This window comes from Grammomys surdaster, unplaced genomic scaffold (genome assembly GCF_004785775.1).
Source record: "Grammomys surdaster isolate TR1022 unplaced genomic scaffold, NIH_TR_1.0 125565, whole genome shotgun sequence".
NCBI lineage: Eukaryota > Metazoa > Chordata > Mammalia > Rodentia > Muridae > Grammomys > Grammomys surdaster.
Genome location: NW_021620412.1, coordinates 338,978 through 362,797, shown reverse-complemented (window position 1 = coordinate 362,797; position 23,820 = coordinate 338,978). Strand labels below are relative to the sequence as shown.

General features: G+C 51.7%; 1 protein-coding gene across 2 annotated transcripts in view; it reads right to left on the bottom strand.

Moving 5' to 3' along the window:
- Positions 1-23,820, bottom strand: part of Ccdc40 (coiled-coil domain containing 40) — a 41,890-nt gene that overhangs the window by 1,732 nt on the left and 16,338 nt on the right. For both annotated transcript variants that reach the window (XM_028786734.1, XM_028786733.1), the window contains 12 exons: positions 23,602-23,759; positions 23,375-23,497; positions 23,106-23,227; positions 17,534-17,777; positions 17,259-17,441; positions 13,551-13,796; positions 12,302-12,515; positions 10,908-11,077; positions 10,629-10,720; positions 9,896-10,016; positions 5,390-5,578; positions 176-334 (listed from right to left, as the gene is read on the bottom strand). In XM_028786734.1, the coding sequence (XP_028642567.1) occupies positions 176-334; positions 5,390-5,578; positions 9,896-10,016; positions 10,629-10,720; positions 10,908-11,077; positions 12,302-12,515; positions 13,551-13,796; positions 17,259-17,441; positions 17,534-17,777; positions 23,106-23,227; positions 23,375-23,497; positions 23,602-23,759 (2,021 nt within the window). The remainder of the gene's footprint in view (positions 1-175; positions 335-5,389; positions 5,579-9,895; positions 10,017-10,628; positions 10,721-10,907; positions 11,078-12,301; positions 12,516-13,550; positions 13,797-17,258; positions 17,442-17,533; positions 17,778-23,105; positions 23,228-23,374; positions 23,498-23,601; positions 23,760-23,820) is intronic.

The following is a 23,820-nucleotide window of genomic DNA, read 5'->3' as shown; positions in this document are numbered from 1 at the left end:
AGATGTCCTATGGTATGAACAACCCGCAAAGGATGTGAAGGTGTTGTGTAGGTGGTGCCCATCAGCAGCCAGAGGTGTGGCCGGGCGCAGGGAGATCTCGGCCCAGGGCTGCACAGGCTTCTCCCAGGGTGATTGCGGGAATGCTTCAGGCCCAGGGGCCTCCCGAGACATTTACCTGCCGTTTGAGAGCTGTGAGCTGGCTGATCTCCTCTTCGAGAACATCCGTTTCGCTCTGCATATCTGACAGTGACTGCTGCTTCTCCTGGAGGGAGCTGCTCAGGAGCTTCTGAGTTTCTTCCAGTTCTGAGATGGTGTTGGAGCATTCCTCTGTGGCCTGGGAGAGAAACGGGACTCCAGCATCCAGTTGGCAGACAGAGACGTTTGGCTGAGGATCAGCCATGTGCCTCAGAGTACTTATTCTAGGGGGAGGGGGTTTCCTGTCTCAGTCACTTTCCTATGGCTGTGATAAAACACCATGGCCAGGGCCACTTAGAGAAGGGACGGTTTATTCCAGCTAACATTCAGCAAGCCTATACCTCCTAAACCTCTCAAAACAGTACCACTAACTGGGGGACCAAGTATTCAGTACCACCAACGGGGGATGAACAGACACCATGACTAAGGCAACTCTTATAAGGATGGCATTTAATTGGGACTAGCTTACAGATTCAGAGGTTCAGTTCATTATCATCAAAGTGGGAACATGGCAACATCCAGGCAGGCACGGTGCAGGAGGAGCTGAGAGTTCTGCATCTTCATCTGAAGGCTGCTAGTGGAAGACTAACTTTCAGGCAACTAGGGTTGAGGGTCTTTCAGCCCACACCCACAGTGACACACCTACTCCAACAGGGTCATACCTCCTAATCGTGCCACTCCCTGGGCCAAATATTTACAAACCATCATATTCCACTCCCTGGTCTCCATAGGCTTGTCCAAACATATGAGTCTACAGGGAGGCTATACCCAAACATAGCATAATGCAAAATAAATTTAGCTCAACTTCCAAAGTCCCCATAGTTGATAACAGTCTCAACATTGTTAAAAGTCCAAAGTTCAAGGTCTCTTCTGAGAATCATCCAATCACTTAACCCAAAGCAAGACGGGAAACCAGCTGGGCACACTCCAGACTCTGCATCTCCATGGCTGATGTCAAAGCAGTCTTCAGATCTCCAGCTCCTTTTTCATCTTTGTTGACTGCAACAGACTTCTTTCTCCAGGGCTGGTTCCACTCCCTGTTAGCAGCTTTCCTCAGCAGGCATCTCATGACTCTGGCATCTTTAACATCTTGGGGTCCCCAAGTCAACTTCAGTTTCAGAGCTTCTTATTCCAATGTCTGGGATCCACACATGATCTTCTGGGCTCCTCCAAAGGGCTGGCATCACTTCTCAGCTCTGCCCTCTGAGGCATTCTAAGCTCAGGTTGATCCACTTCACTGCCGCTGCTGTTCTTGGTGGTCACCCCATGGTACTGACATCTCCAATACACTGGGGTCTTCCGCTGCAACTAGGCTTCACCAATAGCCTCTCATAGGCTCTCTTCATGGTGCTTTTTTGCATAACCTCTTCAGTCCTGGGGTGTCAACTGCAACTGGGGCTGCACCTTCACCAACGGCCTTCCATGGCCTTTTACAGTGCCAAGTCTCAGCTGCTCTTCATGACGCCTTCATGCCTTCAAAGCCAGTACCACCTGGGTGACTCTTACACATTACCAAGTACAGCTCCAGAACAAGGTACAGCCTTGGCTATGTCTGGAACGCAGCTTCTTTGTGTTCTCGGAAAACACTTCCCAGAAGATTTCACCTCAGTGATGCTGGTATCTCCTTAATTATCACTAATTTCTTAGCTCCAACTCACCAGCACCAACTGTCCCAGTAGTCCCTTCTATTTTGGACTCTAAAGCCAGATGCACGAGGCTGAAACTGCTAAAGTTCTGCTGCTTCCAGGATCTGGAACCTGGCCCTCTTGTTCTATTATATCATCACTAGCTTCCTCTTTTCCAACTCCTTGAAAGTTGCACAGGATCTTGCTCTGTAGATTCACCTTGAACTCAGAGATCTGCGTGGCTCTGTCTCCTGTAATACAGGAAATAAAGGCATGTCCCACCACGCCTGAATCTAAGCTTTTCTTCACCTAGAACCTGCTCTGTCTCAGGCTGGCCTTGAACTCAGAGATCTGCTTGGCTTTATCTCCTGAGATTAAAGGTGTGAATCAGCCATGCCTGGATCTAAATTTTGCTGGGTAGGATCTTGACCCAAGGTCACCACTCTCTTAATTCAGTTTAAGATCCTTGAACACAGAATTCAACTCCATTTCACATTCTGGTGCCCATTTAAGACTCAAACCATTTATTTTTATATTTTTCCTTTGTAAGTTTGCTATGCTTATTCAAAACGCTCTTCATGAGACTTAACCAGAGAACAAAATCTGTGATGGGCAATTCTGAGACTTCCTTTGTCAATGCAATTCATCTGAGTCTCTTCACCTTAGCCTTAGGCAGACTCTGAAGACAAGGGCAAAAAGCAGCCATGTTCTTTAGCAAAATACCACAAAAACTGTCTCTAGGCCACATACTTAAGTTCTTCTCCACTGAAACCTCTTGATCTAGGCCCTCTAATTCAAATGACTCTCAGTAACAAAGTCTTCCATATTCCTACTAGGACAGCTCATTAAGTCCCATTTGAAGTATTCCACTGCTTTCCAAATCCAAAGTACCCAAATCCACATTCTTCCAAACAAAAGCATGGTTGGACCTATCACAGTAATACCCCAGTCTCTGGTGCCAACTTCTGTCTTAGTTAGGTTTTTACTGCTGTGAACACACACCATGACCAAGGCAAATCTTACAAAGGACAACATTTAGTTGGGCCTGGCCTACAGGTTCAGAGGTTCAGTCCATTATCATCAAGGCAGGAAGAACATGGCAGCGTCCAGGCAGGCAAGGTACAGGCGGAGCTGAGAGTTCTACATCTTCATCTGAAGGTTGCTAGTGGAAGACGAACTTCTAGGCAGCTAGGATGAGGGTCTTCTAGCCCATGCCCACAGTGACACACCTACTCCAACAGGGTCACACCTCCTAATCGTGCCACTTCCTGGGCCAAATATTTACAAACCATCACAGGGGACCAAGTATTCAGTACCACCAACATAGAACCAAGTATTCAGTACCACCAATGGGGAACCAAGTATTCAGTACCACCAATGGGGGACCAAGTATTCAGTACCACTAACAGGGGACCAAGTATACGAATGCCCAAGACTATGGGGGCATCTCATCCAAACCACCACAATTCCCACAGAGGAATCCAACAGCCACAGAGCTTATAGAATGTATACTGGGGTTGGGGGTGGGATGAGCTCGGAGACAGCAGGTCCTAGAGGCTGAAAGTGCCAATTAGGGAAGCGTGGCTTCACAGAAGACACAGGGGAAACAGTCTGTGCCAGTCTGTGGTCTGACGGAGCACAGTGACATGGGGACCAAGATCATCCCTGAAGCCTTGACTCCAGGAAGGGTTGAGGCTCCGTGGGAAGTGTAAGGAAGGACAGTAGGAGTGGGCTGATCAGCGGTGGGGGCTGGGCTCCTCTGCAGAGCTCCATGGCTTCTCTGGAAGGGTTCACGGCATAGTGGCAGGTATGAGCTTGGGGCCATCAGGAGAAGTAACATGACCAGGACAAGGGAGGTACTGGCAGTGTTTGGTGGCTGACTGGGGGTCTGAGTAACGGTGAACTACAAACAGTAACCCTTAGGAGGTCTCCTGGGGAACACAGGACTTCGAGAGGGACTGGGGGAAGGAGGTAAGGGCCCCATTTGTGTATAGAAGGTGGGGGCCATGCTGTGATGGCCAGTGGGATGCAAAGCCCACTGATGCCTGGTTCTGGGTGTGGGGCAGAGAGGACAGAGGTTCTGGTGGGGACTGAGAAGGCAGCTAGGGCAGGTGGAAGGGTCAGACATTCAGCAGGAAGCTGAGGAAGGAACAGGAGAGGCCGCTAGGTGTAGCAACTGATGACTGAGACAGGCCTCTTGGCCACCTCACTCGGGAAGCTTCTGGCCACGCCTGTCCACACAAATGGTTATGGTTCTGCTTACCTGATCTTTCCCTATACAGGACATAGTCTACAGAGGCTTTTGAATTCTCTATTGTTTTCAGACAGGGTCTCATATATAGCCCGAGCTGGCTTTCAACTTGAGGCAATTCCCCTGTCTCTGCCTGAGCTTCTGCAGGGACTTGCTCATCTCTCTGCTTATTTCTCTGCATGATCCTGTGAGGTGAGTTCCACAGGTCAGTAAGCTGAGGCAGACGGGTGGGACAAATGCACCCCAGACATGAGGGAACAGTGGGGCTGAGGCCACACCCCCAGATCTCTCAGCCTGGATTACAGTGGTCTCCCTGCTGGCCACAGCCAGATCCATGTCATGGATTGTGAGGCATCTCCTTGATACCGCCACCTTATACACTGTTACATGTGACCATCTGACTCCCCAGGAGGTAGGTACTCCTCCTGTTTCTCCCAAATATGCCCAAGGCCACAGAGCCTGATAGTGAGGGCTTCAGGACAGCTGGGAACTTTCATCCCAGGGCCCTGGCCTTAGAAGGGAGTGGGCCCCCAGTTGTGTGTCTAGCCTTCTTTTAGGGAGGAAGTTGCCACATTCCCATCAGCCTCTCTCCCCATCTCCTCTCTCCTGAGTACTGGTGTTTTTTTTCAAGGCTCCTTCAGGGTCCCTACAGTCTGTTTCTGCTAGCAGGAAGTAGCAGGAAGTGGCCTCTTCAGTGTGCTGGGTGGTGCTCAGTGTGGACAGTCTGCTGGACCCAAGACAGACTCCCAGTGACAGGGTTAAGAGCGGCTTTGGCCAGTGTGCTTGGAAGCACCCATCAAGCGCTGATGCTCTGACAGATGCCACCTCTTCACTGAGCGGAAAGGCACACGGGACACGTGTCTCTCTTCCCAGACAGGGGCCATGGTGCAGAAGACACAGCAGCGTGTGCCACCAGTGTGGGAGGGATTGCTTTGCTCCTTCCCTGAGTTCTATCTTCCCTCCCCTGTTTCTACTCTGTCACAGATATGACGAGGCAGCAGTAACCTCGACCCACGGGAATGGGGAGAAGGGAACTTGGGAACGGGTGGGCGTTGTAGACCACGATCCAAGGTCTGTTGGTCTTCCCGTGTCCCTCAGAATTGAGTGGACGAGCCAGAGCAGGCGGGTGGCCACTCTCTGTGTCCTGCTGGGGTGACCAGGTGGGAGCAGATACCTTGGGCCAGCCAATGGGGATGGATGGAGATGCCTACTGACCATATGCAGTGAACCTACCATATGCCCTTGCTCCGCCTCCAATACAGACACGCAGCCAGGGTACGTCACTGGGTCTGGGGGGCCGAGGAGGAGCGGGCCATACCTTGTGAACCTCCCTGACTTTCTTCCGCAGCTCGCTCTGCTGGTAGTGGAACTCTGTCTTGGTGATCATCTTCCTGTCTACCTTGCTCTGCCCTTCAGCCTGGATGACGATGGTCTCCCTGCGGGACACAGCCAGCTCCATGTCACGGATCATTTTCTCCTGCTGCTTCAGCAGCTGCCCATGCTTAACCTGGGGACATAAGACAGAGAGTTGAGGTGGGACGCTGAGGGTGAGCGGTCCACCCTTCCGGCCTTGTCTGCTTTAACACTGGTGAGGTGTCAGGCGTGCGGAGAGGGCCTCAAGGAGTCTGGGGGGAACCTCGCACGTGGAGGGAGAAGGTGTGGATATTCTCGAAGATGGTACAAAGGGATGGCCAGAGGCAGGAGGAGAGGAGGATGAAGGTACCAGGTTGTATGCCAGGAGTGTTGAGAGGGCAGGTGGACTCTTGTCTAGAGAGGGGGGTGTGGTTAGCAATGTCATGACTCTTTGGATGGGACCAAACAGTGATGCTTGAAGAATCTGGGTTGGGAAGGTCTGGGGATAGAAGCTGGGGGCCCAGGGTGTGTGAGCATGGACCATGGGCTGCAAAGGAACTGTCTAGAGTCACCAGAGTATTTGTAGCTGGTTTAAATAAGCATATAGAATTGTGTGAAGGTTTCGAATGGAGATGACTTTTAAAAGGGGGGGGGAGCGGGGTGCTCAGCCTGCCAAAGTGTTTGCCTTAGAAGAATAAAGACTTGGTTTTGATCCTCAGAACTCACATGCAAGTGTCAGGTGTGGTGGCGCACGCTTATAATCCCAGTGCTGGAGAGGTTGTGACGGGGATGCGGGGGAGGGACCCCTGGGACCCAGACCCTGTCTCAAAGGGAGTGGCCGATGTTCCTGAAGTTGTCCTGGCTTCTACTCGCACAAGCACACACACATAGACACGCACCATGTTCACACACAGATGTGCATACACGCACATACGTAATGCAAAACACAAGGACAGTACATAAGGAAGTGGCAACGACTGACAACACCCAGAACTGGTGTTGGTTCCTGGGAGGTGACAGGAACAGGAAGCTGTCTGTCATGTGACACGCACAGAAGCGATCTGACAGGCCTCCTTAAAGTTGAGGATTCATATACAACCTTTGGTAATCTAGTTTTCAGGAACGGGGAGGAGATTTCAACGTTTGCTTTTATGCGTCCGTTTGATTGGCCTAAGGGCAGCCAGATAGCAGCGTCTATCTGTGAGGCAGCCTGTAGAAGAGGTCATGCGCGAGCATGCGCAGACTGAGCCAAGAAGAGCCAGCCTCTTCGGAAGATGATGGGAGATGTAAACCCTCAAGGCTGCGGTTGGAGTGTGCTAGGTGGTGGATCTGGAGCTGCACGGGCTCTTCGGTCTGTAGATTTGGGCTGACTTTAGGTGCTGGCCCTCCTAGGTCTCTTATGGGAACAGCGTTGTGTGCAGGCGCATTACTGAATGGAGCTTGACTGGCTCTGCTTCTCTGGGGATCCCTCACTGGGTCTAAATAAACTCCACTCAGCTCAGGGAAGCAGGAGGAACCGGAAACGGGGGCGGGGAGGGAGTGACCACAGACCTACGGTTACAGGAGGATTTAACGGGGACTTGTGAACAGAGTATGCCTTGAGTGGCCACACCTCAATGCAGTAAGAGGAGGTTTCGGTGCTAACCTAGACAAAGGTGAACAGCTAGATGAATGAACCTCACCAGCTACCAATTTATCCAACATCAACTGGCCTTGAATTCACAGAAATCTGCCTTACAAGCGCTGACTATGCCTAGCTCAAGATAACAAATTCTCTAAAAAGAAAGCAAGCCCGTGTGTTGTTGGCTCACCACGGCAACCCATGCCCAGTTGGTGGTCTCGGTGGCTCTGTGTTGTAGGGTTTGGAACATAGTGAGGGTCACCTGGTAGGCAAGCCAGCAGTTATGACTGAAATGGCCTCGGATCTATCAGCCTGGCCTCCAGCAATCACCAAAGCGGAGCTGCCTGTCACAGATGAGGCTGGGGTTGCATCTGTGCTGTTAACAAGCTGCAGAAAAGAGTGTGTGTACCGGTTTGTGGAGCTGGAGCAAACCAAGCCTTCTGCATGTGTGGAGGGGGGCACTGACCCCTGTGAGCTTATTTAGCAATACGGCATGCAGAGATCTGGAGGCAGAGTGGGGGTAGCCCCTCAGCTTTTCCCCTGACCCAGAGACAGGGAGTTAGTTTGCTGCAGCAATCACACGGTGTGTCTGTGCTTTTCTTTTGAGACAGTGTAGGTCAAACTGACTTTGATTTCTCTATGTAGCCGAGGACGACTTTGAACTCCTGATCCTCCAGCCTCCACCTCCCGAGTGCTGGGATTACAGGTCTGTACTACCATATCCAGACTGCCTATGCTTTGAATATTAAATTGAGGATTTTTTTAAAATGTATTTTTTTTCTTTTTGATTCAGGGTCTCAAAAATGTAGTTGAGGGTGTTCTTGAACTTATGTTCCCTGGATGCTGGATAGATTACAGACATAGATAGAGGTGATTGTCATTATATTTTATGGTTGCTAGATGTATTAATTACTTTCTTGCTGTGATGAAATATCTTGACAAAAAGTTAAAGGGGGTGGGGCGGACACCTATTCTGGCTTGCAGTTCTGAGGGGTACAGTCTGTCGTGGCAGGGAAGGGAGCAGGGGCTTGGCTGGTTGGTCACGCTGCATCCACAGGCAGTAAGGAATGCCGGTGCTGGGCTCCTTTTCCTCTTTATTGAGTCCAGGACTATAGTGCGGACCACAGTGGGGATCACGGCTCGGGCGGCTCGTGCAACCTCAATTAGCCTGATCTAGATGACCCCTAACAGGTCCACCCAGGGCTAACAAATCTAGATGACCCCTCACAGGTCTGCCCAAGGCTAACAAATCTAGATGACCCCTCACAGGTCTGCCCAGGGATAACGAATCTAGATGAGACCCCTCACAGACATTGTATTCTATCTAGGTGATTGTAGGTCCTGTCAAATTGGCAGTCGCTCATACACAAGTTCTTTAATGCCAGGCTATGTCCATCCTCTGCTCATCCATAACAGCTAAAGAGCAGCCACGGCCAGAGACCTTTCTTTACGTAATAGGTTCCACTGGAAAACGATGTCGCTTTGACTAGTTAATCTTTTTTGTTTTTGGTTTTTCGAGACAGGGTTTCTCTGTATAGCCCTGGCTGTCCTGGAACTCACTCTGTAGACCAGGCTGGCCTCGAACTCAGGAATCCGCCTGCCTCTGCCTCCCAAGTGCTGGTTAAAGGCGTGCGCCACCACCGCCCGGCTCTTGATTAGTTAATCTAATTGATTAATTGATGTATTTTTTTTTAAAGTGGCTTGATCTTCAGGTTTTGGTTTTTGTTTTAAGAATTATCTATTTCATGTAGGTGAGTCCACTGTAGCTATCTTCAGACACACCAGAAGAGGGCATCGGATCCCATTACAGATGGTTGTGAGCTACCACGTGGTCACAGGGAATTAGACTCATGACCTCTGGAAGAGCAGTCAGCGCTCTTGACTTCTAAGCCACCTCTCCGACCCTGATCTATTTATTTATTGTTTTTTTTTTTTTTTTTTTTGGTTTTTCGAGACAGGGTTTCTCTGTGTAGCCCTGGCTGTCCTGGAACTCACGCTGTAGACCAGGCTAGCCTCGAACTCTCGAACTCAGAAATCCGCCTGCCTCTGCCTCCCAAGTTTTTTTTTTTTATTTAAATTTTTACTCTGCGTATATGGGCATCCTGTCTGTATGCATGTCTTTACACCATGTGCGTGCCTGGTGCCCGTGAAGGCCAGTAGAGGACACCTGATCACTGGAACTGAAATTACAGACAGTTGCGAACTGCTATGTGGGTGCTGGGAATCAAATCTGGAACCTCTGGGAGAGCAGCCAGTGCTCTTAACCACTGAGCCATCTCTCCAGCCACTAATGGCTCTTATTTTTGTCTTTAAGGTCTTGAACCTTAAACTGATGGTCACTTGTGATTTAGTGAAGTCGAGCTACACCTCAGAGATGGAATGAGGGCCCTCTGGACCTGGTTTTCTCAGCTGTTTTTGTTTTTTTGTTTTTTTGTTTTTTGTTTTTTTGAGACAGTGTGTCACCCTGGCTAGCTCGGAACTCGCTGTTTAGACCAGGCTGGCCTCAAATTGCTGGTATTAGAGATGTGGACACCACACCAGCCCATATGAGGCTCTCTGTCCCACAGCGGGATTAACGGGCTGGGGAACCCAGCTTTACAACCAGTATTTGAAAAGATCAGAGGGCCTTGGTTGCTTTGACTTGAGATAAAACAACATTTCATGAGGCGGCGTGTATCTCCTGGCTGTTTTAGGATTACATTCTGCACGGTGCAGGCAGATCCTGGTGTGAGAGGTGGGTGGTGACACAGAGCCTGCAGCCATGTTTGCTGGAGTGTAGTCACTGTGCAGCGGCAGGTCTCCCCCGGGAATCTCCCCCCACCCCACCCCCGGGGCGCTTGGACAGCTTACCTTCATCCTATGGATTTCGGCCTTCATGGCACGGATCTCCGTCTGCCCGGTCTCAGAATCCACTGAGTTGCGCATCTCCTTGGCCAGTTGGATTTTTTTCTCCCAGAGCATGATCTGGTGTCTTCGGAGGTAGAAGAGGCAGTGTCAGAAACAGAGTGGTTTTAGTTGGGGTGACAGAAACCCCGCCTCTGCCCGGGGCTTGGAGTGCACCTGTGCACATACCAAAGCCAGAAGACTTCGGGTTTCCTGCTGAATACAATCTTCATGTATTCTCAGGACACAAGGTCTCTCTCACAGAGCTCTGTCATCTGGGGCTGTGGCACACCTGGCCATTGCCTGGGTTACGTGGGTGCTGGGGACTTGAACTCAGGTCCTCATGCTTACGTGGCAAGCTCCCTCATCTACTGAGCCAGTTCCCTGCTTTTTTCTTTTCTACCCTCAATGCTTGGTTATAGTGTAAAACACTTAGGGTTGGGTTTGTGTATCACTTCTTTTGTTTTTCATAGAAATTAGGTTAACTTTATAAAGTTTTATCTCAGAGAAACCCCTCGATAACCAGAGGTGATTGGCCCGCCTGGTGGTTGCTGCCGAGAGGTGTTCTACAGATCTGTATGGTGGTTCTGTGGTTCTCCTGGGCCTTCAGAGGTAACCCAGTGGTGCCAATATTTGGAGGCCAACCTTCCCCACAGACTCCTCACGAGCCTGGTGACCTTTAGCACATGGCCTTACTCACTCGGCCTCCACCAGGCTGTTGAGGAGGGCGGCCTTTTCTTCAGAGAGTTCGGTCAGCTTTTCTTGCATTTGGATGGTCTCTCTTTCTGCGTCCTGTGGGGACCAAGGAGAGCTGTGAGGAAGGCTCGTGGCCCCTAGAGCTCCTCAGGACCCTCGAGGCCTCAGACCAACAGCACGATCCCTCCTCGAGCCACTCTAGGGAGGCTGCCCAGATGGAGGACCTGCGTGCCCATGAGAGGGCTGGCCCTCCACACCTGAGGGTGCGGTGGGTGGGACTGACCTTCAACGTGCGCACGAACTCGGTCTCGGCCACCACGTTGCTCTGCTCCAGCAGTTCTGAATTGCACCGGTTCTTGTCCAGCAGCATGTTGAGCTTGCTCAGGTCATTGTCCAGGTCCCTCATGTGACGGCTCACTATCTTTTGCTCCCTCTTCTCATGCTCAATCTTGTCTGCAGGGGACAGGCAAGTGGAGGGATGACAGAGGGTTAGGAGTCCTCAGTAGGCAGCAGCCATGTCCTCCTGTGGCTCCTTCCTGCCCGGTCTGACTCAACCAGGTGCCCCTCCACGGATTGGGGGACAGGGGGTGCCTCTTCCTGGACTTTCTTTTCCAAAGCCTGATCCCTGGAGGGAACTGCAAGGACCAAGCGCGGTAGAAGCCCAGACGGAGAGCAGGGGTGGGTGGGGCCGAGAGCAAGGGTGGGTGGGGCCGAGAGAGCAGAGGTGCGTGGGGTTCAGATGCTCTGGGTATCTGGGGAAAGCAGGATGGGAAGGAGAAAGAACAAAAGATGCTCTTGCCTTTTTTGGTGTAAAAAAAAACAGCAGGGTACAGGACGCACACAAGCACACACTACACAATTCTGCTGTTCATTGCCATTCCCACACCAGTGTCCTTGGCTGGCTCAGAGCTTTGCATGTGGTTATCTTTGCCCCAGCTGATCTCACCCACGGGTTGGGGGTGGGGGGCTTCGCATCCAGTCAGCTCTGCCTTCCCACACTTCTCTTCCCTTCCGTGCCAGGCAGCCACACACCTGATCCTCCCCAGCAGCTAGGTAGCTGTGAGGGGCCAACGGCTGTGAGGGGATGCGGTGGGCTCTCTGGGAAGTGGGCAGGCACAGTAGCTCCGGACCTAACTGGGCCACATGGGATGCAGGAAGTCCCAGTCGGGTGCTGTATGTTGGTGGTGACCCTGGCAGGCCCTGGGGTCTCAGACGCAGCTGGTGAGGCTGCTGCTGTAAGGTCGTTTCTCCTGAGCACAGGGTCAACCTGATGGGACCCACCGCTCCGAGTGGCTAAGGGTTTTCAACTGTGCTTCTGAGGTCTGTGGTGGGCGGGAACAGAAGGCTCTAACTCTAGTTAGGGGCGGGGTTGAGGAGATTGGCTGCTTTTGTCTGAGTTCCGCAGTTCCCTTGAAGGAGTGTTTTGTTCCCGTGCCCCACACACCTCGGGAGCACGGGTGAATAACGCTGACAGGCTAGGTGGCTTCAGCATTTTCGTGGCTTGCTTTGTTTTGAAACAGGGTCTTTCTATGTAGCCCGGGACCAGCCTCAAACTTACAGGCTCCGCCCACCGACTACTGGGGTTATAGGTGTGGTCTGGGAGTCACGTGGCTGGAGGAGCACTAATGTAGGAGCTCAGGGCTGCGTAGTCCCTGCCCCAGGGCGCCCCAGGCTCACTTTCTATGCGAAGCTTCTTTTGCTCCATGATGTGCACCTCCTTCTTCAGTTGGTCCACGGACACCAGCTGCTCCTCCCGCTCGTGCGTGACCTGGACCAGTTCCTGCTGCAGTCGCAGCCAGGTCATCTGCGCCTCAGCCACTCCGGTGTTGGACTCTTCCGTCAGCTTCGACAGCCTTTTGATCTCCAGTTCCAGGGGTCCAGCTTCTTCTCCCTGAGGGAGATTCAATCATAGTGAAGCATGAGCCTGGGGGTCCACGGGCGTGCACTTATTATGTGTGGTGTGTATACGTGTGTGTGTGTGTGTGTGTGCGCGCGCGCTTGTGTACCCACGGGGGTGAGGTTTCCACACTGAGCGTTAGTTTGTTCAGACAGGGTTTCCTGCTGAACCTGTTACTCACTGGTTGGTTAGACTGACTGACTGGTCAGCAGGTTACAAGCAATCCTCCAGCCTCCTTCCCAGCCCTGGGGTGCAGAGGTCCCATGCCTGACTTTTACTGTGGGTGCGGGGTGACCCCATATCCTTATGACTGACTGAGCTAGCTCCCTGCAGGCCTTCTTTCGGAGTGGGCTATGGATAATCATGACTCAAGGCATTGACTCTAGGGGCACAGGGAATCCTCACAAGTGGGCACCACTTGTCCCACAAGGAGACTTTGTATACTTGCAGCCAGGATCCATACTGTCCTCTGACCCCAGACCATCAAGGTTTAGGGCTTCTTCAGCACCAGGCCTTTCTGATTTACTTGAGTTGAAGCCCACAGTTGGCCCTCAGATTACAGGTGCCTGGGAGACAGGTGGGACCTGGGGCCTCAAATTCATGACACATTTCCTAGGGCAGTATTAGTAGTAGGTCAAGTCCAGGCCGCCAGCTATGTGTCCGTGTGGCTCACAAGCCATTAAGAAAACCAAAAGACTCCAGATGTGGTGGCACACGGCATTCATAAGCTGGGGCGGTAGGAGGACCTCACGGTCTAGGTCCAGTAGGGACACATGGCCAGACTCTGTCCCCCAAAACAAACAAACAAGATCAAAAGAAGGCCCACGCCAGATGTGTATGATGTGGAATTCGGTTCCAGTTACAGAGCCGGGAGCAGCTGTGCCACCCAGCCCAGACCCTTTCCTTCCTGGTCTTGTGAGACCAATAGCACGATGGCCACATGGACACTTCACTGCTGTGATGGGGGAGGGGATGGAGGCGGTCTGTGAGCTCCCGGGCTGTGGCTCGGAGCTCAGGGCGGTGGCTCACCCCCAGCACGGACACCATCTGCTCCAGCTGTTTGTTGAAAAAGTTGATGAGGCTCTGCTTCCTCTCGATGAGGATGGTCCGCCGGACGATCTCGCTCTCGCTGTTGGTGATGAGTTCGTTGAACCGCTTGACCTCCTTGTCCAGCTCTGCCAGCGTCTTCTTATGCATGTCGACTTTGCAGTTGGTGTTGGTGATGTCCAGGGTGGCCTGGGCGATATCGCCGTCGATTTTTGAAAGGTGTGTCACCTGAGGGCATGAAGGGCAGTTGTAGGTCTGAGCGTTCGCTGCCATTTGGCCGCGCTAGACTGCTGTGTCCTCGACAAGAATTCCGAGGGTATACCGGAGAGATCCCTGAGTGCGATAGGGAGGAAGCTAACTGGCCCTGTATCTCAAGGACCTGCAAGGACCACCACAAAGCACAAGGGGCCTGCTTACCCAATGGAGAGCGCTTGCATACAAGAAAGTGTTGTTGAGGCATGTGCCTGTGATCCCAGCTCATGGGATGCTGAGGGGACATCAGTGTGGGCTACAGAAGACACACTCTTTCTTTCTCAAAAAGGGGGGGGGCTGGGGGCTGGTTTGTTTATTTTTTTGAGACAGGGTTTCTCTGTATAGCCCTGGCTGCCCTGGAACTTGCTCTGTAGACCAGGCTGGCCTCAAACTCAGAGATCTGCTCCTGGCTGCTTCATGTCTTTAATCCCAGCACTTGGGAGGTAGAGGCAGGAGGATCACCACGAGTCTGAGACCACCCTGGTCTACATGTTGAATTCCAGGTCAACCAGGGTTATATAGTAAGACCTTGAAGGGAGGGAGGGAGGGATGGAAGGAGGAGAGAGGAGAGGAAAGGGAAGGGGAGGGGTGCGGAGGGGAGGAGAGGACAGGAGAGGAGAGGAGAAAGCAAGCTGCCCGTGTCTGGTTTTCCTTGTAAACAAAAACAGGGCACATGTTTGGGGAGAGGGGGTGTTGAATCATGGGTGACTCTGTCACAAAGCCACCAGAAGGAACACCTGGAATCCTTCCCTTTCTCCCAGTGTTGTGTATGTCCTCCTGTGCCCTCCTGTGCTCCTCGGGAGAGCACACTCTACTGATGTCTTCAGTCTGACAGAGCCTGTCTCATTTTCTTATGTAATTAAAAAAAAATTTTTTTGAGAAAGTCTCTCCTTGTGAGTGCTGGCTGATTTCAAACTCACAGAGATCCACCTGCCTCTGCCTCCCAGGTGCTGAGATTAAAGCTGGTTTTTAATGGCTGTGCAGTGCACAGTAGGACTCCTTGTCCGGATCCCTTTCAGGGCATGGTATCTTTCTTCCTCTTGCACTGTGTTCAGGTGGAACACAACCCTCTGCTACCCAAGGAAAGCAGCCTGGCCACCCGGGGGAACCCCAGGACCTCCATGCTGCCTCTGAGTTTATGATGAGATTCTGCACCCTTCTCCCCTTCCTCCTGCATCAGCTCCAGACAGAACGTGACTGCCACCTTCTGATCCTCTCCCCAGACGGGCTCCCTCCCTCCCACACCTGTCACCAGTGCACCTGTCGCCAGTTCACAGGGCTTTCGAGTACCCCCCCCCCCCCCCCGCGTCCCCTTTCAAGGGCTCCACTTCTGTTAGAAAACCATGGTAACACACAAGTTGTTAGCCTAAGACTCTTTACTGCCCTCTGGTGGGAATAGGTGGTGATGGTTCATGTCCAGTCTAGGACGGGGCTGTGTGAAGACAAGACTGGCCTGTGCAGCCACAGGGGTGGGCAGGCTACTTCACACCCACCATGACCCCTAGAGTCTCAAAACTACCTGGGACCACCTTCTCTGGCTGCCTGCCCTGCTCCCAAGGGAAGGACATTCCAAGGAGATCCAGCCGGGGGGCCGTATATGCATTAGCTGCTGCCAGCTGTGTCCAGTCAGGGCAGAAATGAGCTCCCCTCCTGCCAGGGTATGTGTGAATTACGGGTGCCAAGGCTGCGGTACAAGCGGCTGTCCTTTTAGGAGGACACGTGGAAACAGCCACGTCTACCCCTGACAAGTGGCCACCATGAAAGGACCAGTGGCTGGCTACTGGGCAGGTCCAGTCCTCTGCCACACTTGGAGAGAACAGGAAAGACAGCTGAACCCCCAGGGCCTAGCTAGATGAGTGCTCAGGTTCTCAAGGGAGCCGAAGAGACACTCCTGTGTTCCCCATCGCCCAGTTTGCAGGACGGAACCAGAGAGCCTGGGCTGGGGTGTTATCTGCACGCACGGTGTGGGGCGGCTGATAGTACAGACCTGCGCTGGCCGGGCCGGGGCCAGACTCTCTTCCTAAGACTATGTGGTGTGAGAAGATAACAGAGCAGCCCTCCTGTGGGGATGTGTACTCAGCCGGACACAGGTGACAATGCTCCCTTAGCGGGCGGGGCAATGTCCTCCTCAGGGCCACTCAAGACAGAGATTCCAGAGGGATCCAACCAGCACTTGAGAGGCGGAGGCATGCAGACACCCGTGGGTCTGTGGCCAGCATGTGCTCCGTGGTAAATCCCTGGGAAAATGGGCTCCAGAGAGAGAGTCTCAAAAAATGAAATAAAACAGAACTGTGTCACAGTTCTCTGTAACTAATAAATAATGTATTTGATTGGACCTGAAACCAGATATTTAACAAGAATGCAGTGTTAGCATGATTGTGTGTGTGTGTGTGTGTGTGTGTCTAAATGTATGCAGAAGGACAGAAGGAAAGAAATGTAGACAGGGTTTCCTGGACAGCAGGAGTACAGCCTCTTACAGCTTTCATTGTGTCTTTCTGTGTTCTTTCCTGCTTCCTCCTCTCCTCCCCACCCCGCTCTATGCTGGAGGGCAGAACCCGGGACCGCATGCAAGCTCCCCAGGTTTTTTTTTTTTTTTTTACAGTAAGAAATTATTAGCTGGATGTGTCATCCCAGCTGCTCAAGAGACTAATGAGCCATACTGATCTCAAGTTTGATCCTAGCCTGGGCTGTGGCGTAAGTTCAAGGTCAGCCCAGGCAACGTAGTGAGACCCTGTCTCAAAACAAAGAAATGTCTTGGGGAGCCCTGCAGCCATTCTTAGAATCTCACATACATCCTACCTCAATAAACTGGGTGTGGTGGCCCAGGCCTATACTATAAACCTATAAGAGGTGAGGCAGGAGGGTCAGAAATTCAAGGTCTCTCTCTCTCTCTCTCTCTCTCTCTCTCTCTCTCTCACACACACACACACACACACACACACACACACACTCACACAAAGAGCAGTGAGTTTGAGGCTAGCTGGGGCAATGTGAGACCCTGTCTTAGGAAGAAGGAGGATAAGGAGGGCCGAGGGTCTCTTCAGTGGTACACCACTAGCCTGGCATTGGCATGTGCTGGACTCTAGGCTCCATCGCTAGCCCTACAGAAAGTAAATTAAGTAATTAATTAAAATAAATTATAGGGCTGGGTGTGATGGCCCTCATCTTTAGTCCCTGTACTTGGGAAGGCAGAGTCGGGCAGATGTCTGAATTCGAGGCCGGCTTGGTCCACATACCAACTTCCAGGAGGGCCATAGCTACATAGAGAAACCTTATCTCAAAAAAAAAAAAAAACCAAACAAAAATAAATAAATAATTATAGAAAGTATTCCCTTGCCATCTAGAAACAAAGTAATGAGCCCCCCTTCCCCCCCTCAACCCTTCGCTCACGTCTCTGGCTCCAGACCAGCCCCTGCTCTGTCTGCTGCAGCTACCTACCAGGTTGGTGTTTTCCTTTTGAAGCTTCCGAAGGAGCTGTTGAAAGTACTTGGTCATCTTGCTGGAGGTCCCGTGTTCCTGCAGCTTGTCCAGGATGGACAAGTCCATCTTTTGCCGTAACTCCTGCTCCTGATGGACATTCTGGCGGGCGACCTGGAGTTCGCTCAAGACTGCCGAGTGTTCCTGTGAAGGAAGAGCCGTGGGTAGGTCATGCCCATGGATGTCCAACTGTGGGCTGGTGGAGGGCAGAGGTTGGGGTTGGGGCCATGGCTTACCACACAGCTCTTGTTCAGCATCTCCTCGGTGTCTTGCAGGGCAAGCTGGTACGTGTTAAACTCGGTCTGCAGAGCCTCTTGCTTGCTTAGGCACTGGGTGGTCATTTTCTGCACCAGCGTGGCTTCTGTCTCTGCGCGGTTCAGGAAGCGGGCCAGCTTCTCGTTCTTCTCTTCCTCCTGCATGATGGACTTCTTGTAGGCTTCAATCTCACTGTCTATGGACTTCGCCTGGTGTTCACATTCCCTGAAAAACCACAGGAGTAGGGCCTGTTACAGGTAAGCTGGTCACAGCTGAGACACTGGAGGCGCGGGGTACATGGCTGTCTTCCACTCAGAGGAGTTTCAATGAGTAGATTCCACACACAGAGAGATAATTTGGGTGTCAACTTTTTTTTTAATATTTTCTTTTTGATTTTTCAAGACAGGGTTTCTCTGTATAGTCCTGGTTGTCCTGGAAATCATTCTGTAGACCAGGCTGGCCTCGAACTCAGAAATCTGCCTGCTTCTGCCTCCCAAGTGCTGGGATTAAAGGCATGTGCCACCACCGCCTGGCTTAAATTTTTTTTATGTATATATGATGAGTCCACTGTAGCTGTCTTCAGACACACCAGAAGAGGGCATCAGATCCCATTACAGATGGTTGTGAGCCACCATGTGGTTGCTGGGAATTGAACTCAGGACCTTTGGAAGAGCAGTCAGTGCTCTTAACCTCTGAGCCATCTCTCCACCCCAGGTGCCAACTCTTGACTGCTATTTATTTCTGTATGTGTGTCTTCTAAGTTTGTTTTTCCGTTGCTGTGATAAAACACCAACCAAAAGCAACTTGGGGAGGAAAGGGTTTGTTTGATTCACAGGTTACGTACAGTCCATTATTAAGGGAAGGCAAGGCGGGCACCTGGAGGCAGGAACTGACTGGAGCAGAGGCCATGATGGAATGCTGCTTACTGGCTTGCTCAGCCTGCTTCCCTACATGACCCAGGAACGCCAGTATAACAGTGGTGTGGTCCTGGGAATGTGTGTGTGCACCCTTAACTGCAGAGGTGGCTCAGTGGTTAGGCGCACTGGCTGTCCTTCCAGAGGATCCAGGTTTGAGTCTCAGCACCCACATGGTGGCTCACAATCATCCATAACCCTGATTCTAAGGGATCAGATGTCTTCGGGCCTTTGTGTAAACTGCACATATGTGTACTGCATAGACATACATGTAGGCAAAACACACATCTACACTAAATACATAAATAGGTAAATTTTTAGCCAGATGTGGTGACGCATGTCTTTAATCCCAGGACTCAGGAGACGGAGGCAGGCGGGCAGGACTCTGTGAGTTTGAGGCCAGCCTGGTCTACATAGCAAGCTCCCGGATGCTCAGAGCCACACGGACAGACTCTGTCTCAGAAAACCTTTACTTTTTAAAAAAATTTTATTTATTTATTATATGTAAGTACACTGTAGCTGTCTTCAGACACCCCACAAGAGGGCATCAGATCTCATTACAGATGGTTGTGAGCCACCATGTGGTTGCTGAGATTTGAACTCATGACCTCTGGAAGAGCAGTCAGTGCTCTTAACCACTGAGCCATCTCACCAGCCCCGAGAAAACCTTTTTGCCTGGCTTTCCTACACGGGTTCTGTGGGGCTGAACTCAGGTCCCCTGTGCAGCACGCATTTCCCTAGCCATGACATCTCTCCGGCCCTCAATGACTATTTCCTAATGTATCAGCAGGACCAGTGATGGAACCTGTTGAGAACCCAAGCTTACAAGTCTTTGATGTTACGATTATAAGGGGAAAGGAATGAATCCAAGGGCCGGGTGTTGTTCTGGGAGGTTCACCTGCCCGTAAGGATGACGTCACCCTGTTCTAGACGCAGACGCTGAAGCACAGTTCATTAAGTCACCTGTCTGAAGTCCACAGCTCACGGGTGGCTGGGGCTGACAGCGGGGCTCACAGCTCACAGCAGGGCTGGGGCTGACGGCTGGGCCCACAGCTCACTGTGTGGCTGGGGATGACAGTGGGGTCCACAGCTCACGGCATGGCTGGGGATGACGGTGGGGCCCACAGCTCACAGCGTGGCTGGGGATGACAGTGGGGCCCACAGCTCACAGCGTGGCTGGGGATGACGGCGGGGTCCACAGCTCACTGCGTGGCTGGGGATGACGGCGGGGCCCACAGCTCACAGCGTGGCTGGGGATGACAGTGGGGTCCACAGCTCAAAGCATGGCTGGGGATGACGGTGGGGGTTCACAGCTCACGGTGTGGCTGGGGATGACGGCAGGGCCCACAGCTCACAGCAGGGCTGGGGCTGATGGTGGGGTCCACAGCTCACTGCGTGGCTGGGGATGACAGTGGGGTCCACAACTCACAGCAGGGCTGGGACTGACAGTGGTGCTCACAGCTCACAGCAGGGCTGGGGATGACAGTGGGGTCCACAGCTCACTGTGTGTCTGGGGATGACGGTGGGGCCCACTTCAGCTTCTCTGTCTTCCATGGCATCCTCCTATGGAAAAGCTCATAATTCACCTCAAGTTTTAAAGGCACAGATGCTGAGCCTGCTGGACGGGGTGGGCCCGTCATTCCAACTACTCTGTCTCAAAACTGACCTAGTGTGGTGGCACACACTCATGATCCCACACTTAGGAGACAGATGTAGGTTGGCTGTACTTTTAAGGCTGGCCGGGTGGGTCTACAGAGTAAGGCCTGCTTCAATAATAATAGACAGACAGACAGACAGACAGACAGACAGACAGATGAGGATATAACCCAGTGGTAGAGAATTTGCCTAGCATGCACGGAGTGCTTGGGCTCCATGCCCAGAGTCACGAGACAAGCAACTTCCCCAACACATGCATCCTGGAGGCGGAAGCTGAAACTTTTTGTGTGTGAAACTTCACTCCCCTTCATCCTGACAATTCCAGTGTCAGTATCTTACCTTTCTTATTTAAAACAAGAATTCTAAGAGCCCTACTATGTATCCCTGGCTGGTCTGGGGTTCACTATGTGTAGACCAGGCTGGCCTTGAACTCACCACCACGCTTGGCCAGACAGTGAACAGTCCTCATGGCATGTTGGTGTCCGCCAAGCAGGCTCACCTGATTTTGTTTGTTTCTGTCATTTTGGGGGAAATATTCTCACTATGATACCCAGGTTGGCCTTGAATTCATAGGCCCACGTGATCTCATCAAAAGATGGCCTCCCAGCTTCTGGGGTCTTGGCATGTCAGTTACAGTTAGAGGCAGAGGCCCATTTACTGGTCACGTGTACATGTATGTACATAGATTGCTAAAATCTCCACCTGACATTCTAGGAGTGCATATTTTAAAATTCAGAGTATTGGCAGTGGTGGGGACACCTCTCACCTGCATTTAGCAGGCAGAGGCAGGTAGGTCTCTGAGTTTGAAGCCTGCCTGGTCTATAGAGCAAGTTCCAGGACAGCCAGGGCTACGGAGTGGGGCTGTCTCAAAAACAAGCAAGCAAAACCACAAAAATACAAGATGTTTACTTTCCCCAGTCTAACTGGTTTGAGCTTAGCAGGTGACAGACAATATGCAAGATGTCTGGGCTTTAGGATGCCACCGGGTGTGTGTGACGGTCGCAGTCCTCTTTGGCACTACAAATGGCTTTGGAAGCCAGAAGCTCATGACTTGATAATAATATTGAAAAGTGGCATGGCACTCAGCAGTCAGAACAAGCCCAGACTCTGCCTATACAACAGCCGAAAGTCATGAAGCATGACAACCCTCTACCCCCAGTACCTGAGTGTGAAGCACCCGGGAGCCTCTCAGCAAACACCGGGTAACTGGAGTGCTGCTCGGGTGATACAGGGACAGCTCTAGGCAGAGGAGAAAGGCTTGGGGTAGCATACTATGTTGAAAGATGGGAGGTTTCATGGACAGCATGGAGTACATAGTTGTTTGTAGGCCAGGTAGAGCTACACAGTGAAATTCTGTCTTAAATACACACACACACACTTATACACACACATGTGCACTCACAGATACACATACACATGTGTGCACACACACAAACACATATACACCACACACATACACAGACACACAGATGCTTACACACATACACACACGTGCACACACACACACATGTGCACACAGACACACAGAAACACACACATACACACATGTGGCCACACATACAAACACACACACACCATACACATGCCCACACAGATACACAGATATACACATGTGCACACACACAGAAACACACATACACACATATATGAACACACACAAACACATACACAGACACACACACAGATACACACACGTGAAACGAATCAACAACAACAACAAAAACTGCAGGAAGGCAGAGAGAAGCAGGCTGCACCCACCCAGCTGGTCTTGGTTCCTCTGCCTGTGTGTTTAAGGTGAAAACAACCTTTGTGCATAATTTTCCTGGACAGTTCCACAAAGCTACCTTTGGCTTAGTATTGCTGACTGAAAAACAAAAGCAAAAACAAAAAAACCAACAGAAATGGATATTTTAAATCCAATATTATTATCCACATAAAAAAGTCTTGTGTTTTTGTTTGTTAAGTGAGCTGTCATACACACACACCTTTTCCTCTCAGTACAGGGAATGGAGCCTAGACCCTATGCATGCGAGGCAGGCTGTCTCTGCTAAGCTGCACCTCTGGCCTTTATTATTTCTTTACAAAATTATGTGTGTGTGTGTATGTGTGTGTGTGTGCGCGCGTGCACATGTGTGCATGCACGTGTGCCTGTCTGTCTCTGTATGTGTGCATCTGTCTGTCTCTCTGTGTCTGTCTGTCTGTCCCTGCATATGTGTGTATCTGTCTGTTTCTCTCTGTGTGTATATCTGTCTGTCTGTCTCTATATGTGTGTGTGTGTCTGTCTCTGCATGTGTTTGTATCTGTGTGTGTGTGTGTGTGTGTGTCTGTCTGTGTGTGTGTGTGTGTGTGTCTAGGTGTGCACATGCACTCACATGTGTCCAAGGAGACCACAAGAGGGTGCTGAACCTCCAGGAGCCAGAGTTATGGGTGGTTATAAGCTGCCTGACGTGGACACTGGGAACTGAATTTGGATATTCTGGGAGCACAACATCCTCTCTTAACTTCTGAGCCATCTTCCCAGCACTCAGCACCTAGTAGGCCAGTTGCAGCCGCTTTCTCTCATGGCCTCTATAGGTGTCAAGGCAGAGCAGACCAGCCTGTGAGCCATGAGCAAGCCACCTATGGAATCAAATTCCCATCACTTTGGAACTTCTGGTTACCCCTTCCTCTCAGGGGAACTGAAATGGGATTTTGGAGGGAACTTGGCCCCGGGGCAGAACAATCCAGAACAACCGGGGAAGGGTTGAGCTTTTCTACTTGGGTGGTGAGACTGAAGGGGCACCTCTGTCTCCCACAGACAAACATCTCTTTCTGATATCCAGCCTGGAACCTGGAAGCCTGACCTGGGGACTTGGCTTCTCCCGATGCTGGGGACACAGAAGGATGGAGATAAGTATGGGTCCTGATACTGCTCCTGTGTGGAGCAGTTCTGCTGGCACACCCGGACCACAGTGTCCCTGGCAGCCCCTCACGGGCGTGGTACCTGAAAGCATCCATCACCGTCCTGTACGCCTCATTACGGTGCTTCATGCCCACTAGGCTGGTGGTCCACTGCTGTAGGATACGCTTCTTCTCCAAGATAATGGCATCAATCTCTGTGGTGGCCTGAAGAGGGGGTAAGACACAGACACTGCTGGTGGTGATGGCTTACAGAGAGACGCGCTGGTGCTGTCCTGCTGAACCTGCCAGGCCAGGTGCAGGCGAAGGGGTGGAGGGCCTTCTGCTCCTGCCGGCTTTGGAGGTGGCTCTTACCTCAGTCACTGCTTTCCTGAGAACCCGGGTGTCCTCGGCCTGGGACAAGTACTGAGCCTCAAACAGGGCGATGTTTTCTTCTAGCTGGTGTGACCTTTCAGTGAGCTGGTCCACGAACAGGTCCTGAAAGAAAGAGAGTCCGTGGTCAATTCTCCACTGAGGCTGAGCATCTCCTGTGGAGGAGAGGGTTGCTTGTCGAAGGGCTACCTGCGGGCTTCCAGGGATACCTGCTTTTTCTTCTCTATCTCTGCATGCATCTTCTCCATCTCCGTCTTCTTCACCACCTGCTTCATGACTTGGATGTCGTCACGCACGTCCTGGTCTATGTTCTGCATGTAGAAGAGGTGCAGAGACAGGCTCTCCATCTCCGTCTGCAGGGCTGCCACTGTGGACGAGGAGTCTGCTCAGCACTGGTGGGGCCCGGGACCCTCGGGACAACACTCTGC